This window comes from Pecten maximus, chromosome 17 (genome assembly GCF_902652985.1).
Source record: "Pecten maximus chromosome 17, xPecMax1.1, whole genome shotgun sequence".
NCBI classification, from domain to species: domain Eukaryota; kingdom Metazoa; phylum Mollusca; class Bivalvia; order Pectinida; family Pectinidae; genus Pecten; species Pecten maximus.
This window is the reverse complement of record NC_047031.1, coordinates 29,899,687-29,918,139: the sequence shown is the minus strand read 5'-3', so window position 1 is coordinate 29,918,139 and position 18,453 is coordinate 29,899,687. Positions and strand designations below refer to the sequence as shown.

The 18,453-nt window shown below is 35.3% G+C and overlaps 1 protein-coding gene across 2 annotated transcripts in view; it reads right to left on the bottom strand.

Moving 5' to 3' along the window:
* The window catches only part of LOC117315776 (atrial natriuretic peptide receptor 1-like), a 349,153-nt gene that overhangs the window by 59,734 nt on the left and 270,966 nt on the right, over positions 1 to 18,453 (bottom strand). For both annotated transcript variants that reach the window (XM_033870136.1, XM_033870135.1), the window contains 5 exons: positions 15,315 to 15,323; positions 11,996 to 12,087; positions 7,772 to 7,910; positions 7,313 to 7,397; positions 2,599 to 2,725 (listed from right to left, as the gene is read on the bottom strand). In XM_033870136.1, coding sequence (XP_033726027.1) covers positions 2,599 to 2,725; positions 7,313 to 7,397; positions 7,772 to 7,910; positions 11,996 to 12,087; positions 15,315 to 15,323 — 452 coding nt within the window. The remainder of the gene's footprint in view (positions 1 to 2,598; positions 2,726 to 7,312; positions 7,398 to 7,771; positions 7,911 to 11,995; positions 12,088 to 15,314; positions 15,324 to 18,453) is intronic.

The following is an 18,453-nucleotide window of genomic DNA, read 5'->3' as shown; positions in this document are numbered from 1 at the left end:
TTTTCATAGAATGTTTATGGTAATGTAATCAAGTGGTGATAAACTTTAGTTATTTTCGATGTTTTGCTTCGTACAGAGTTATTGTTCTGCCAAAACTTTCAAAAAGTCCTATGAGAAACAAATGTTTGTAAGGTTTACTACATTTGCCAGGTCTGTAAAAAGATACACACTTATGAATCAGTATCATATATGGCTCTCACGATAATGTAATTGTTCAGGAGAACATGTGACATCAAAACAAGGTGGTGATAATTGGGAGAAGGAAACAGCTTTGAATGTCACTTACCATGGGCTGAGATCGTAAGGAGAGAAGGAAACAGCTTTAAATGTCACTTACCATGGGCTGAGATCTTAAGGAGAGAAAGAGACAACTTTAATCTGTCACTTACCATGGGCTGAGATCTACAGGTGCCGCGCCACGCTGACGTCGAACTAACATCACGTGGATGAAGACAGAAATGAGAACTTCTTTATTGAGCACGACATCAACGAAGTCTTTAGATTTTGTGAGGCATGTCCCCTCTTCCTGGAAAATTCCAAACAATTCCAGCTGGCGGCAGCACAGTCGTCGTTGTCGGTCTGCGTCCTCACAATGGCCACACTTGCACCAGGACTGGTCGACGACGTCGGCTCGCTCAATCAACACACGCCCCTCTGCGCATGCGTCGCCATTGGTCTGTAGAGAAAAGGTTCCTCCGTCGTATTTTAGTGCACGTGTTAACGTAAATGGTAGAAATATCACTCAAACGCACGTGAGATACACAGGTATATTTGTGTTATTCGTGAGACTAATTCTACACTAGCTTCAGAAGCTCATTTATACTGCTTAATGTACATAATATAACGGATATCAGTATATCGGATCTCGATATATCGGATATTAGTATGCCAAATCTCAATTTACCGGATCTCAATATACTGGATCTCAAGATAACGTTTGTATCAGGGTGATTAAATACATGTATGTCATTATCCTGATACAGACGTCATAATGACTCATGGTGACGGTAAGTACGCATTATGATACAATATTTACAATACATATCACGATACACGATTTATGACGTCGTATTCATCACAATACAACAATGAGTACCATGAGACAGTGTGTATTGTAAGGCATCACATATCAGGAGAGAATCAAAATGTAGAACGAATATATATCATGGTAAAATACGATATAATACGTATCCCATGGTGATGAATAATCACGAAGAAATACACAAATGTATCACGATACAGTGATGGCTATCAATTACACTCCAGAAACAATACGTTTCACATCACGACAGAATGATGACTATAAATTACACTCCGGAAACAATATGTATCACATCACGATAGAGTGATCGGATATGATAAATACAACAACACTGACACCATACAGTAATCACGATTTGTTACGAAAGAATATGGACGAAACAATACGCCGAACAAGTCACGTGACGATATAGTGACGTGTTGTAACGTCAAACATATTTCGACGTCACTATGACAATGAACATGAATGCCGGTGTATTGCGATGATAGAAGTGATGTATAGGTATAACTATAGATAAGATATCGACATTTTCAGACTTTGTGAGATTGGTTATGTTTTACGTATAGCAGTGCGATATCATTTTCAGATAGTGTGTCGTGATGCTATAAATAAACGTTGTTCATATGTTGTAGTGAGTGTATTGTTCATGTACAAATAATTATGCATTATTATCAGCAAAACATTTTTTGTGAAAACTGATATGTTCATACTAAAATATCTCAGAAAGCAGTAAATGAAAAATTCCGATAAAATGTGTTGTCGATAAACATACTGAATTGTATTTCCTATATTTAAGGTGGAGTGTCCCGTTCATATTGCGCTGTGTACCCTCTACCGTATATAAAAAAAAAACATTATTGTGCGATTAAGACGCAGAAGAATACCAGATGTATTCATTCTCGATCTATTCAATAAGAATAGTTATTAAATTAAATCAGAAGTAATAATTCGTAACACTTGAAAAGCTAACTAGAAAAAAAAATTTAAAAATTTTAAGTTTTAGTCACAACATAAGCGACAGGGGCACTCAACCAGTAACAGAATAATATACATATATTGGCTAAATCGACTACATCGATATCAAGTAACTTGTAAAAACAACAGATTAACTACAGACTACAGAACATTAACGCAGAAAGGATGCATTCAATATGAAAGTTGTTTACAATCAAAAAGCAGCTGTAATGATGCAGTGGATGACATGTTTTTGTTTAAGCGACCTTAACAAATGTCATTTAAATGATTGTAAGGGATTAATTTGAAGCGATGTTTTGGTTGAAAGAGGTTTGATTTAACACTGAACATTCACATTGTTTTGAAATAGCTTTACATTGAAAAATAATTTCATGAAATTCAAAAAATAAATTCAATTTCATTCCTATTATTAATTATGATCAGCCGAATAGGGCATTATGAATATTTACCGATAAAATATCTCTGACCGTGACAAGTATACTACCCTGACTATGATTGGCTGACGAGAATGCTACAGTTGATATGATTGGCTGGAGAGAATGTTCTAATGAATATGATTAGCTGATAACTTTATTACATACCCTGTTTAAGCTGACGCTGCTTCCTTGTCTTTTCAGTTTTTTGTCGTTTTCCATTGAACCAAACATGATATCTTCCCATCGAACTCGCCAGTTCATCTCGGCCAACTCGGCCTCGAGTTTAATATGTCTGCAACAAGGTCAAAAGCAAATTGTTAAATAACAATATATATATCATCATCCCAATATTACCAGCATCACAGAAAACGTGATAATATATATATAGTACATAAGGATGGTCATTATTGAGTGGAAACATCTATAAATAGCACTTTTTTCAGTTTTGTTATGCCTTTATGCGCTGTCATGTTATAATATTGGTTGCAATGTACGGCATTGGGTCATACAACACTCGCTGTGATTGATTGATTGATTGATTGATTGATTGATTCGTTGGTTGGTTGGTTTTGCTTATTTGTTCCGATTTTAACCAAGCCTAGGACACATCAAACGCTGCTAATAGTATACACGTTATACATGCTGTATTATTCGTTGTATCTGATTTAGCACGAGTTATCCTTCTTTCTGCTTGATTCAATGTTCGTTGGTAAGGGTCGTGCAGGTGTTCACAACATATCACAGACAGAAACAAATACTTGTAGACTGAATGGGATGTGAAGGTTTTTATTTTTAACATTTCATGTCGTAAGTTATTTCAAGACACCAGAGACCAATATATCATTCTGATGTTTCCACGTGTATAAAATGATGGTATTGTTTAACTTCCTATCAACAAATAAATGTGCTTCACGGGGTTCACAGAATTGTCCTAGAGGTAAAATTTAAAGGCATTTTGTTTGAAATCAGACATCAGATTCTTGTTGGAAATTCGTCTGCTGTCAGAATATATCAAAACGATCAAACCAAACGGGTGCTTCGGGCGGAACCAACAAAATGTGAAGTTGTGAAAGGGAACATATATTATCAAGGATTTCATTTACACGAACGGATAAACTGAAAATGAGTTTACCAATTGTGTAGTAATTGTACAAGTTCTGCGGTAAGGTACTGTCTTTATTCTAAATTCCATTCAATGTTAAAATTAAGAACACGGTCATGATGACAAAATGAAGGGGAAGTTAAGGGAATATTATGTTCAGTCTAAAATTATAACTTTAGGACGAGCAACGCTGCCTTACCCAGCAATGACAACACGATAATACATTATATACAGTATATACAAATTTATTTACACACTATATATAGATAATATACAACCTAATCTAACATAACACATACTCACACACCCATGCCACACAAATATAGCTACAGTCTATGGATAAATGTCTCGGTGAATTCTTTTCTATAACACCTTACTCCCCTGGACGTAAGAACTGTTATATATTCCAGCCATGAGCTGAGGCTTCGGCTATCACACAAAATAACATTATCTTATCAGTAAAAAAAAATCAAAAAATGTCTATAGGTGGAGCTACTAAACATGGCAAGAACTGTGGTGGTATCATACAACTCTATATGATACTTCGATTGAGGAAACCCCTGGACATCTGGGAATATTGTACCGTAAAATCCATAAAAAATCTACAAAAATCCGTTCAATTTGAATGTTACTCCATATATTTCAATTATAAATTTATTTAATTCACGCACTTCCATACTTTTATAATTCTAACAACCTAGTATTCTAGTTCCTAAAAGGATAATGAGATTACATCATTTCAGGCACGTAAAATACACTAAATGCTGAATAGCATGCAAATCGAAACAGTAGCCAATAAGATGTTGCGCGGGTCCACGTCATACAAAACAACTATTAATGTCACCTATAGGATTCCGTACCTACAGCTAATGCATACGCACACATAATGCAATATACATTAGGGGATACGATGTTAGATAATAAAACAACTAACAACAGCAATCTTTATTATGATATTAATATGTCAACTGTTACAATTAAAACATTAATAAAATACAAATATGCTTGACCGGTCTCCATCAGGTAATTTACATAATAGAAGTAGTTAAACTACACCCGGTAATGACAACACGATGATCTATACAGTATATACAAATTTATTTAACACTATATATTGATACTACACAACCTAATATAGATAATATAACATATCATAACATATCACATACTCAATCACATTTTTATATTAAAGAATTTATACAGTCTATGGATAAATGTCTTGGTGATTTCTTGTCTGTAACACCTTACTCCTCTATAACTCCTCTGGACGTAAGAACTGTTGATCTATTCGAGCTATGAGCCAAGATTGCGGCTATCTCACAAACTAGCATCATGACCATCTCAATAAAAATCAGAATATGTCGACACATCGTCCACGTATCGCCTTCTATAAGACATTTCTCATGTTTAGGTAGTCCTAGTGCTGATCACGGAGACGGAGACCAATAACGTCCAATACAGGGGTCATTTAAAAAATATGTTTCATTAAGTATTTAAGTATTGTGTAAAGTACCCATGCACTTGGGCAGAACTTCAGGTATATATCGGAGGTAACATACTACATGTATCTAGAGAGTTATCGGCACAGCACATTTATACTTCTGGAAAAGTCTTTCTTTCCTAACCGAACGGGCCGCACAAATGCAGATATACACCAGCTCGGATAGCGCCACAGACTACCTAAAGACGTGATTAATTTTGATCGTAGTTGCATTTTTCAAACTTTTGGAATTCAAACCGGTTTCACTGAAAATTTGAATTTGTTAACATGGCGATTTATGTATGTAAGAAACCCTACATAGCGTGTTGATTTCAACGCGAATTCATACCACAGACGGGAAAAATGTTATCTTAGTACTTTAGGGCACCAAATCTGTGTTTTATCCTGGGATAATTAGTTACATATAAGTGACATACCTAACCTACCTAGTTTTTGAATTCGTTGTCATAACTTGCTCAATATTTGTAGGGAAGATGTAAATATTTCGTTTTCGTTTGATCTATAATAAAGTTGGATCAGCGACTTGTAACAACTTTAAAGTGTTTGTTCGGTGGTCTCGATGTCCGTCTCCGCGCTACTTGCTAGGTCTACCTCATAATGAGAAATGTTTATAAGGTGGAACTACTACTCATACCAAGAGCAGTGGTGATATCATACGACACTATATGCTACTTCAATTGAGGAAACTCCTGGACATTTGGGGATAATGTATTGCCACTATGCTGCACGCACAAAAGACCCTGACATGGTCTAATCTGCCAGATGTGTCCGCTGGTCTGTTCATCGTTGATCCTCAAAAACCCTAATGTGAAAAGCTGGAAAAAGATTGGAAAATCGTTCAGATTAAGCATACAATCCTTAAAAATCAACGAGAATCCGGTCAGGTTGAATGCTACTTCTTATATTTTGATTATATATTTATTTCAACAACGTGTTTCAATACTTTTATATTTATAACAAACTAAATATCCTAATTCCTAAAAGAATAACAAAAATATTAACAATAATGACATGAGTTCAGTCACATTAAATACACTAAATGCTGAATAACATGCTAATGGAAACTGTAGCAAATTAGCAAATGAAAAGTTGTGCGAGTCCACGATATATTAAAACTATTATGTCATCTATAGGCATCCGTACCTTAAGCTAATGCATACGCACAAATAATGCAATATACATTAAGGATACAATTGTAATATCTCAAATAATACTTAATAACTATCTTCAAAATGATACCGGTATATGTCAGTTGTTACAATTAAAACATGATTGTTATGTAAGGGAAACGCACAAGTAAACAACTCAGTCACGCATGAGTGGTCCACACCACCTTAGAATGCTTGACCGGTCTCCACCAGGTAATTAAGTGGTAAAACTACACGGGACAAAACAAGCGAGGGTCAAATACTTACCATAATCAGCTATCTGTATTTTCCCCATGAACGGCCAATCATGTTTTTAACTGATGTGAACGCGCAATATACCGTCATAATTCGATTCTTTCTTCGATACTCCTCGTGTCTCTTCGAAAATACTTACCTGGTCGTGACTTCGGTATTCTAGGTTGCGTTCCAGCAACTTACAATCAAACTTACGACATACATACAAAACAAAGCGAAAGCCTACTACCTTTGTTAACATAATTACATACATACATACATACATAAACATATACCAGAGCAGTATCCAATTAGTTCTACTTTGATCCATTTTGATCACATGACATTTTAGTCACACGACTTTTTTTAGGATTTTCTAATTGCAGAATGCTGTTACATGTACATGAAGTTTAAAAGGACAGGAAGTGAAATGCACGTGCATACATACATATATGCTTGTGGAGCATACATGCAAACGAGACAGTCGTCTCCATTAGTTCTACTTTGATCCATTTCGGTTACATGACCATGTTTTGATATTTTGTTAATTGCAGATTTGTGTGACATGTACACGAAGTTCAAAAGAACACGAAATGCAGACATACATACAATATTATGTTATTTAATCTTACTATTTATATATACTATTGTTTGGTGTTAATGCGGAGAGGGACGAATGCAAATCAATACTAAAGTTTCAGACTGTTGAGGTTATCTGACACGACTTTGTTATTTCTCAGCCATTAACACACAAATTACAGTATAATCATGCAGTGTGTGCGAGTCCCTGCTGATTCAAAGGGTCTTTGTTATATAAAACAGTCCTTTCAAAGCCATTAGTAGAGGGATGGAAAGCGCCACGGGGTTGGATACAATCCTAAACACAAGTCTTACCTATAGATGAAGAAGGCTGTGACCAAGACTATGACTAACAGTGACCCGAGGACGATTATCACAATCCCGTACTCCGGAAACGGTTCTGTAAGACAGGAAGCAGATTTTATATAGAAATCATAAAATGATGGCAACTGGTCAATAGTCAGGCATAGTTTTGTAGTATTATTCTGAACAACCTTGCTGGCCCAATAGTTTCATCATTATTCCTGAATTTCAAATACCCCATCACAGAATTTCAGAAAGATTCTTGAAATATTATTATGTTTTAATTGTATTTATTCATTTATTTATTCATTTATTTATTCATTTATTTAAGGAATTCATTTAAGTGAAGGAAGGTACAATGTGGATGAGCAAGGTCAAGTATGTCGTATCATTTCATTCCAACAGGTTTTATGTTTCAGTCGAACCAGTAATTAACTGATATAATGTCCTACTTGTTCATATATAACTTACCACTCGGAGGACACTTTGATCCATCAAAGCCACACGTGGGCGTGTCCGGGGGAGGTGAACTCCGCCCACCTGCCCAGAAAATTTTCTTGTTTGCTTCTGGTTTGTATTCTTTATTGTTCCCATAGTAATTGGCAACCACCTTAAAATAAGAGCAAAAACATTTTAATTAATTACTCGGTGTACAAATAATTAGGCTATAGTTTTATCAATATTCCTGAATGTCAATTATCCCAGCACCGCATTTCAAAACAGATGTTGAGCTATAAGTCTTTGTCTTTTATCTGATAATGTTTTCCTGTTGTTTCTTGATTTTGTTTTTTGTTTTTTGTCAGTTTCAGCTTTTGTTTTCATCAACATTTTGCATCAATATGCATGTGTCTCTAAATTTAGGACAATTGTTGATATTTTACCATTTTTAATACGATACGGAATAACAATACATGGTGCCAATACTTTCGTTACTTTGCAAAATCAAAGGTGTATATGGCTTCTACAGGCTAATATATTCATCAGCTGTTTAATGCGAAAATGACAATCTGGTGATATTTAAGTTCTACCCATACAATCCATTCCAAGTGACAAAGTGTAAACCTCATTACCGGTAATAGTGGTAGATGGCATAGCTTTTACTAAAACCTGGAGCTATATTTGAACAAATATTATCTGGCAGAATGAAAAGGTGGAGCGTAGAAGTAAATTACTTTAATTTAGTGTTAGTGTTTGGGGACATCCGTTCGAGTAACATTGAACTAATATTTTGAAGGACCCAAGCGGAATACAAAACAAACGCGCTACAGTTTGAGGTAAAGAGAAGCTACAATTTGTATCCTTATATCCTTATTGTATGTCGGTAGGACGCGGCCGGTATTTCTTCATATTTTTGCTATTCTGACTTTGAAAGACAGAACTCTTCCTCAAGTTATTAAAGAGTAGAAAGAATTCCGTGCGCAATGCCGTGGTAAAGTCGTTCAATTATTGGCCTCTCTCTAAAAAATATCAGTTTTATTAATTGTTCGTGAAGTTGTCAGGGCTTCTGAGAATGCAGCTAAGATATCACCGTTCTGGCATTGTACAATACTGATGTATCTTATTATACATGATAGACCCGAAGTCGTATATTGTTATTCAGAGAATGGCCTACTTACAAATGAGAAATTCTGTATTCAACATATAAGGTCGCGTCCAGACAGGCTTACATTAGAGAGTCAACATTACAGATATCTATTTACAAATTTCCATTTCCGGCGGTGACAGGATAGGCCCTTTTTACATCTGTCACCCAAAATCACAATAACATTGATCTCAATGTCGTGTCGCTATTGTTGTTGTTGTTGTTGTTGTTGTTTAAGAATTAACATCAATTATTTTTTCTGTTATACAGTCATAACATAAAAAACTGGAGTGTACTCTCTTCATAAACCGCGAAGAAGCGGTTTATGAAGAGAGTACACTCCAGTTTTTTATGTTATGACTGTATAACAGAAAAAAATAATCAATGCTAATTCTTATAATTTAATTTCGTCTTATACACACCAAGATATTTCACTTTCTTTGGCGAACTCTTTTCTGTGATCAATTATTACGCAACGTCATCAGACAATCAAAAATGATGTTACATTTCGCAACGTCAAAACTTTTGTTATGGAGGTATAACAGAATTATTTCAGCCAATGAAAATGCGTGTTTCATACAAAATTAAATTATTTTATTTTTGTTTTGTATTTTTATATCACGGTATGCAGTAGTACCTACATGTACATAAATCATAGTTCCATTTAATGTATCTGCCAAAGGTTTTAACATTGTTTTAAAAAACAAATCCGCATAGAGTATTACCTATCATCATAATCAAACAAACAACCAGAATAGATTTTAAACACTAAGATCAAAATAACGTGACACCGCTGTGTGTTACAGAGTTACCTAACATGTTGTCAATGACCTGAATCCATTAACACAATTGTATCCAGACATCAAGTCCTCGTTAAAAGTGCATTCTTAATGTTACAGCTTGTTTAAGTGTTAAATTGGAATTCAATATCACAGCCTAAATTTCAATCCAAAATGCATTTCAATATATTTTCAAAGACTGGAGAGATCTCTGAGTAGAAATTTGATCTGTGGATTTAACAAAAAAAAAATAGGGGGGGTTTAAGGATTTTTTTTCACGCTTACTCACAGACAAGATAATTATATAACATCCGGGCTTTTATCGATTGGTCAACTGTTTATAACAGATCATGATCACACCGAAGTATTGAATAGTCTATAAACTCATACTTTAAAATGTCAGGTATAATGTTACAAGATTCCTCGATAGTTGTGCCGTCACACGGAATCAAAATACGAAACAATGACTATTTTGTCTTTATTTTATTTCTATTTTTTTATTTAGTTCAGAAACTATAACTAAAAATCAATCTCGTGCTAATTCCAACGATACAATCGCATTAAGGCTATATCTTATATCATAGGTTACTTAATGTATCAGAGATATCGCTCGTTATTTTCTAATAAGGATAAAAAGTAACTGTCAAAAATGTCGTCGAAAAATTATTACGAACGACGGCATTTTATTGAAATGCAGATGGCGCTCTGAATGTAAGTTTTTAATAATACGGACTTGCTTTCACGAAATGAAGTGTTGATTAAGTCAGTTTAAAGGAATATGGGTTTGTTTCCACGAAATGTTTTTGAAGGACATGTGTAAAATACACATATCTAGCCCCATTAGGTAGATGGACGGATTGTTCTTTTTCTCCAAAATCAAACTTTAGAAAGCGAATGACAGATTTGCCTGAAACTCTCTATTAGTAGTTCATTTAGACTCAAGTGGCTACCATTTACCAGGGGCCACAGCTCTTATCATTATTCCTTCATACACAATTTGCTACAATAAATAATGTCTTCATAAAAACAGACAATCGGATTTCCGTTCGCTGAGTGTTATAAGTCAGAAAGTAAATAAGATGAAGCATTTTACAGTAAATGGCACTACTGTTCATGCTCACTGGTAAACATAGCCATAAATATATTTCAGATGAGATATTGTTTATGCGAACATGTTCATTTTGATTTAGAATTTTTTCTCCTATAGAACAAATTTATCACTCTGCCCTGTTATAAAATTCACATAAACCTTGGCAGCCTATTACAGCCAGCAGTACCCAGTGTCTCGGTGAACTGCCGTCCATCATGGACAACGACTGCACAGTGTAAATCATATAGTCTAACACGGCAAAGGTCCACACATCACCAACTCGGGTAGTAACTATGGAAACGCATACACGCGGATATACAAAACATAGGCATAAGGGAGAGGATTGGGCACCAGACACATATATACATTGTTTAGTGGAAGGGGCGAGGGTGGGTATGGACACCGGGCACCTATATAAGTTGTATAGGGCAGATCGTGAAACTTCTAAAATTCTTTAAAATACGTCCTGTATAATTCTCACTTTTAATAAAACAGTTTTGGTAACTACATATGAATTATTGCCAACGATTATAGAGTTACCATGACGTTATCATTTTACCTAAATTTAGTAATTAATTGCATGTTTGTTTGAATTTTACGTGCTGGCAAATAGTGCAACCCCACGACGCCCATTTTTATCTACTAGTACAGCTATCACAATGTGTCTAGTCTTCATAAAGACTTCACAAAGAGATCGATGAATACAGAGAAGACTTCGTGATCTGTCAAAATTTCAAAATGTCTATGTCAATGTTGGTATGCATTTGATTAACCAAACTCGACACAGATTATGACCTTTGAGCTGGTACTGGCCTCACGAACAGAATAACATGTACTATAAATGAATGATTGCATTTGTAACTGAACTAGACTGAGTCGATTACCAAAGGTCATTTACCTAAAGTGACTAGGCCTTCCGTTAAGAGTTTAGAGGTCACAAGTTCCAATCCATTTAAGATTTTTCCATCATTTTTCTCCTAAGTGTAGGTATATTATATAGTAGATACGTTATGGAGGAAATATTCAATGTGCTTAGACTACCTATAAGGTGTGTAATACTATTCCAAACTCAGATAACTAGCAATATCTTACAAACGTGTGAATAAAAATTATTCGAACCTAAACATAAACAAAAACTTTTCACAATGACTCTGAACGCACACAAGAAAAACAATCCCAGGCGTTATGTAAGGGCTTCCTCGACGATGCTTGTCAAACAACAATATTCTTAACTTTGAACTCACCTGGAATTTGCCTGTCGACGGATCCATGTCTAGTAGAGAGTAATCGGCATTCCTGTCACCATTGTCATCAATACTGACCGTACCTGTGATCCCTACAACAAAAACATACCAACCATCATAAACTGGATGTCCAAGAGTTTGTAATCTAGTTAACTAACACTAACTTTATTGCTTTAGTATATGATGTTTAGTCTAGTTAGATATTATTAATTTGCTATTTCTAATGAAATAAGATATACTAATTTATTTCTTTTTTTTAGCAAGCTACATTTTTATACAGAATGCCACAGAAGGGCACAGTTCCGTCATCGCGTGTTCCAGATTGTGACCTCAATTAATGTGTGACCTAAAACAATTTGACAGATAATTAGACTACGCCTTGAATTGCTGTATGTGCAAATGTAGTCCGGCCAATAAAAAGGGGGGAGAATATCGGTCAAATCTCAATTCAAGTTCTTCTGATTTTTAATTTTGGGATTATGAGGCAAATGAACCAATTATACAAAATAGCACTAATCATGGTAGTGAACATATCATTGTCCAGACCCGTTGCGTACTATATGTATATGAATTAAACTTTATAGAGAAATACGAAATATGTAATAAAATATATCTTTAATAATTCAGATTATTAAAACTTCCCTTTTTCTTGATCTATGTTTGCAACGGGCCTGTACTTGTTCGAATGTTATGACGTCATAACAACTATGTAACAGATGAAATGATTGGACATGAATCACCAATGATATTTAATTTAGTTCCTTCAAATTATGCTGGACCAGGGACGTGTAAAGTACATTTTTACACGTCCCTGGCTGTAGGCATGACCAAAACATCATAATCACAGCAAAATATATAAAATGTCATGTTGGATACGAATGACCAGCCAATGAAACAATAGCTGATTTGTGTTGCAGAATACTCGCAGTATAGGAGTAGCCAACGAAGACGTGTGCATGGTATCTAGCATCAGTAACAACTGGTCTATAGTAACGACAAATTTGATTGGACAATATATCTCGGCTCACGTGATGACGCCATTGTTACTAAGTATAAGGTGACGATTTCCTCGTCATTTTTACAATAAAAATACGCATTGATGCCCGATATACAGTGAAACCTATCAGTAGAGCCCACCCTCGATAGAGTTAGGAGCGTCTCGGGTAATTTGATTGTAAAATTATTTCACAGATAATACCTTTTTAAAGTAAATCTACAAATTGTACAATGATAGTATCTGTAATTGGCGCGCTGTGTTAGTACCAATTAACCGTGTAATAAGTCTTAATGTTTTATACCACTAGGATGTTTCTATCCGTGCAACCAAGAGTTGCTTTTATATAATTTTGTTGTGATTTATATAAAATTCAGTTTTGACAGTGCTGAAGTATAGCCGTAAATAACACTACAGAAAAAAATATCAAAATACTGTATGTGTATGCGATTTAAGGACAAAAATGCACTTCAAAGCATGAGATATGTGTAGTGATAGATAAAATTGTTTTTTTGTTTTTGCTTTTTTTTTTTTACTGATTTGGATATTGATTTGCACATCTTACATTGTATATCAAATTTTTCTTGCAATGCTTTGGTAAATTTTTAAATATTATATTTCGGAACAAATTATATATATGTTTCCTATGATGTACTGTTGGCTGGAGGCCTTAAATGCTGAATAAAATAATGCTGAGTTGAGTTGAGTTGAGTTGAGATAAAACTGTGTTGTATTTTTAGAAAACACCTATTTTCTTCCTCAGCTATATATTGAAGTGGCCGGCCTATACATAATATAACATATGACTTTAGACAATTGTGATATTGATAGACACGAGGGTTCTAAGAAGGTTTCACTGTAAAGACATATTCTTTAGCCCCGAAAGGTGAAAAATCATTATAGAATGACCTAAGTAGCAAAAGCGGCGTCTCGTGAGAAGCTGGACAAACAGAAACGAAATTTTAAAACAATTCAAGTTACGGAAAGTGAGTTTTGCCAAGAAAGTGCATGTTTATCGGAAAAGCCGACAAGATTTCCGAGTATGAGACAGAGTAGAAGGAGAATACCTGTGTAAATAATTACTGATTCGATATAATGCTAAACTAACCTCTCTCCTCATTTAGTCAAATTAATACAACAGCGTTTGATGTTGATGGCGTACAAACAATAACTGGCCAAAATAGCAGGTATTATTTGTTATGGTGCTTAATATTGCACTTATTCAGTCAAAACCGAAAAAAGGGAGATTTTCTTAGGCTTGGAGAATATTACTGAAAACCACCAAGTCTTAGAGAGCACCAAGTCTTAGAGAGCATTTCATTCATATCGTGCTGCGTAATTCTGAATGTTCTCAGCTTAACCTGTTACAAAACTTTCCTGTGAAGGAGTTTTTAATTCAAACATAGGTGAAGTGAAGATGATTTATAACATTATATCGAGACAGATCTTCATTTTTCATTTCTCTTTGAAATAATTGAATAAAAGAAATATGTACTTTTTAAATCATATATGCAAATGTATTTGACTTATCTTAAGTAAGGTTTTACCGTGGATAAAACATTGTTTTCAATAAAAAAAACAATCTAGAAATGCTGTGAAGCCAAAACTGTTTTTGGAGATCCATGAATTTCAAAACCGGGAAATAAGTGCTCGCTAAGATTGAGTGATTTTCAGTAACATGACTATGTGGTTATACATGTCAGAGACCCACAGTAAGTTAGAGTGACAGTACTATGTGTTAGTCTACGTAGGATGTCTGGGACGTGGTAACATTGTCATCTCATACGATATGTGATATATATATATATATATAAATCGCATTAATATACACGAATGTATTTGCAGTAGCAATATTATGGTGAACTGAGAAATTTGCTGAAAATACAACCAATTTTCGCTTAGCTGCAAATGTCGTTTTATCTTTTGAAATCCACATACAGTATGTACAATTGTAGCATAGCAGATCAGATACTTTTCTAAATCACGACTCCAATAATGACATAAACACCGCTTCCAGAACAAATAATTGCATAAGTCAAATTATTTGATAACTATCCCGATGAATTTTTCAAATTATCAAAGGAAACTCCCTGCGCTAACTAATTGATCCTTTCCATTCCGGAAAAACGTGATATTTCAAAAATATCGCTTCATTTACAAAAATCTTTAAAACGATGCATTGGTTTCACGAATTCTTTAAATTGTGTGAGATGACAATATTAGACCACTTCCGGTTCCGGTTGTTAGTTAGCACTACAATTCTGGCAACTGCTTATTGGATTATGTATATGGTGTGAATTCAAACCACAAGTTATGACGTCATACCCGAAATTCCTGCAACAAAATGTGGACAGAATGTAAGTTTGTCTACGGTTTCTACATGTATACGAGGACATGGGAATAAGGGGTGTTATGTCAACAAACATACAATTATATAGGTCTCATTTTTCCGGCTACAGATACAGAAAATCCGGAAAAAAAATGTCTGGACTCTAAAATTATATTAATATCCAACGTCAAATATAACATTAATGAAATCATGATTTGTTAATGTCTGATCTAAATTTGAATGTTTGGCCTTTTTGTCTGCATCATTGTAAAATACTAAACTAAAATTAGACTAAAGTTGTCTACACCAAGGAACATGGGGGCTGATTAGGACCATCTCGTGTCTGCGTGTTTGCCCTGTGGCGTGTTGCCGTGTTGGCGCCTTGTCGGGGTTTAAAAACGCGACACGACGACATTTCATCAATTAAATTTCGCTGAAGTCAGGTTTGAGAACCCGCCCAAGTGAAAACACGTCAATACGTGATGGCCGTAATCCGTCGCCATATAAGAACGAAAGGCCTACTGTACATATACGTCCCCGGTAACACATTAAGACATATGGTACCTATTTCGACAATGTGGAGTGGAAACTTGGTTATCCGAGATCCGGCAATCCGAAAACCTAAATTACCGGATGTTTAGATTGCAGAAGTTAGCCCACAATTATCAATACAACGCTTTTCACCCTTTTTCTTTTAAATTTAGTTTTGGACTGTCTTCGTTGTGCACTGGTTACCAAGAGTCTTAAGAGTTTATAAGTGTTAGCAACGCTGTAATCACATATTTCGTTAGTACAATATAATGCCATATCAAATACTTGAGAATAAACTTGAATGTGTTTTTATGCTATGGATGTATAACATGAATATACTCTAAATAAATCTAAAACTGTGATCAAGTTAATCCTTATACATGTAATTTGGTTGACTATAAACAATCACTGTGGAAATCTACTTTTATTGACGGACTCTTTTCTCTTAGAAATCATTACGCTGTTGCATCAGCCAGTCAAAATTGACGATACAAACGGCCACGTCATTTTTACGTCATGAGCTAATAATAGACATGTATCTTTTTCAGTCACACGCAAGATTGAATTATTACCGTTTGATGTGCTCTTTCCAGACAATAAACAGATTAACATCAAAGAAGCACGGATTTCAGATTAACCAATGACATTTTCCCAAAGACATTATGATTGAGCACTAATCACAATGAATTATGTGTTTTTAACCAAACAAACAGAATTGTATTCCAAAGACAAAAAACAAAGGGACGCCATGAGATGCCTTCAAATATCAAGGGTATATTAAAATACGAAAAAAAGGAAAGAGAAGAAACGAACAGACGCGGATTATGATGTTTCCTGTATTTACAAAGGGACATTTAAATATCAAGGGTGCAATAAAATTGCAAAATAACGAAAGAAACGAAACAATTACATGAACAGACTCAGATTATGTGGTATCGCGTATGTTATAGAACTAATAAAAACGTGTTTTGATGTTGGCCAAGTACATGTTTTCTTCTTTAATATCGCTTCAAATACCAAGGGTATCGTGAAATTGCGGAATGGCCATAACAAGCGAAACATTATACAGAAAATTGCGCCACTCTCCACAGTAGATTAAAGTTTAATGAAATAAAGTCCATTGTACATGTACATATATCAATTTTTATACATACATCAATTTTGATACCTATATCAATTTGAACTTTACCGGAATAAATATGACATATTATCCTATTAAATAACAACATAAAGATACTGTGTTGACGTGAAGTTCATTCGCCTGGAGTTTTCACAAATAGCATGCTTAGGAAACAGCCAGGTTTACGACGGATTTAAAATAAGTATTTAGAAATCGTGGTTGACACATGTATGTTGATATTTTGGAAAAGTACTAGAGATTGTTCAGGCTAAATGTTTCACGAATTAGTGATTTAACAGTTAGATAACCTGTTGTTAGTTTGAGCATGCGCATGCATGGTTCAGAGACTACTTGATTGGTTAACGTCATCCAATTTTTTGCAATGCTATGACGTCACGTTTATATGTACTATATATCATGACAAATGCATCATATCCATAGGCGAATAGGTAAAACGGAAGAGAAACCGGAGAAATAAGTTTAACTGGTGTCAATTGAGAGAGGGTAATTCTCGAAGACCATGTTTCAGTTTAACACAACCGTAACTTTGGACAACCTTAACACAAAGGAAGGGTACATCCTAACACAGGGGGATGGAAATCCCAAACAAGAGAGACCGAAACTCCCTTCAGACGAAGAGGAAACTTCCGACACAAGTGGAAATAACTCCCGACATAAAAGAATGGTACTCCAGACACAAAAAGAGGGAACTCCTATCACAAGGGAAATAACTCCCAACACAAAGGGAGGAATATCATAACACAAGGGGGAGTAACTCCCAACACAAAGGGAGGAATATCATAACACAAGGGGGCGTAACTCCCAACACAAAGGGAGGAATATCATAACACAAGGGGGAGTAACTCCCAACACAAAGGGAGGAATATCATAACACAAGGGGGAGTAACTCCCAACACAAAGGGAGGAATATCATAACACAAGGGGGAGTAACTCCCAACACAAAGGGAGGAATACTCATAACACAAGGGGGAGTAACTCCCAACACAAAAGGAGAAATATCATAAAACATGGGGGAGTAACTCCCAACACAAAGGGAGGAATATCATAAAACAAGGGGGAGTAACTCCCAACACAAAGGGAGGAATATCATAACACAAGGGGGAGTAACTCCCAACACAAAGGGAGGAATAGCATAACACAAGGGGGAGTAACTCCCAACACAAAGGGAGGAATATCATAACACAAGGGGGAATAACTCCCAACACAAAGGGAGGAATATCATAACACAAGGGGTAGTAACTCCCAACACAAAGGGAGGAATATCATAACACAAGGGGGGGTAACTCCCAACACAAAGGGAGGCAACTCCTAACACAAGGGGGAGTAACTCCCAACATAAAGGGAGGAATATCATAACACAAGGGAAATAACTCCCAACACAAAGGGAGGAATATCATAACACAAGGGGGAGAAACTCCCAACACAAAGGGAGGAATATCATAACACAAGGGGGAGTAACTCCA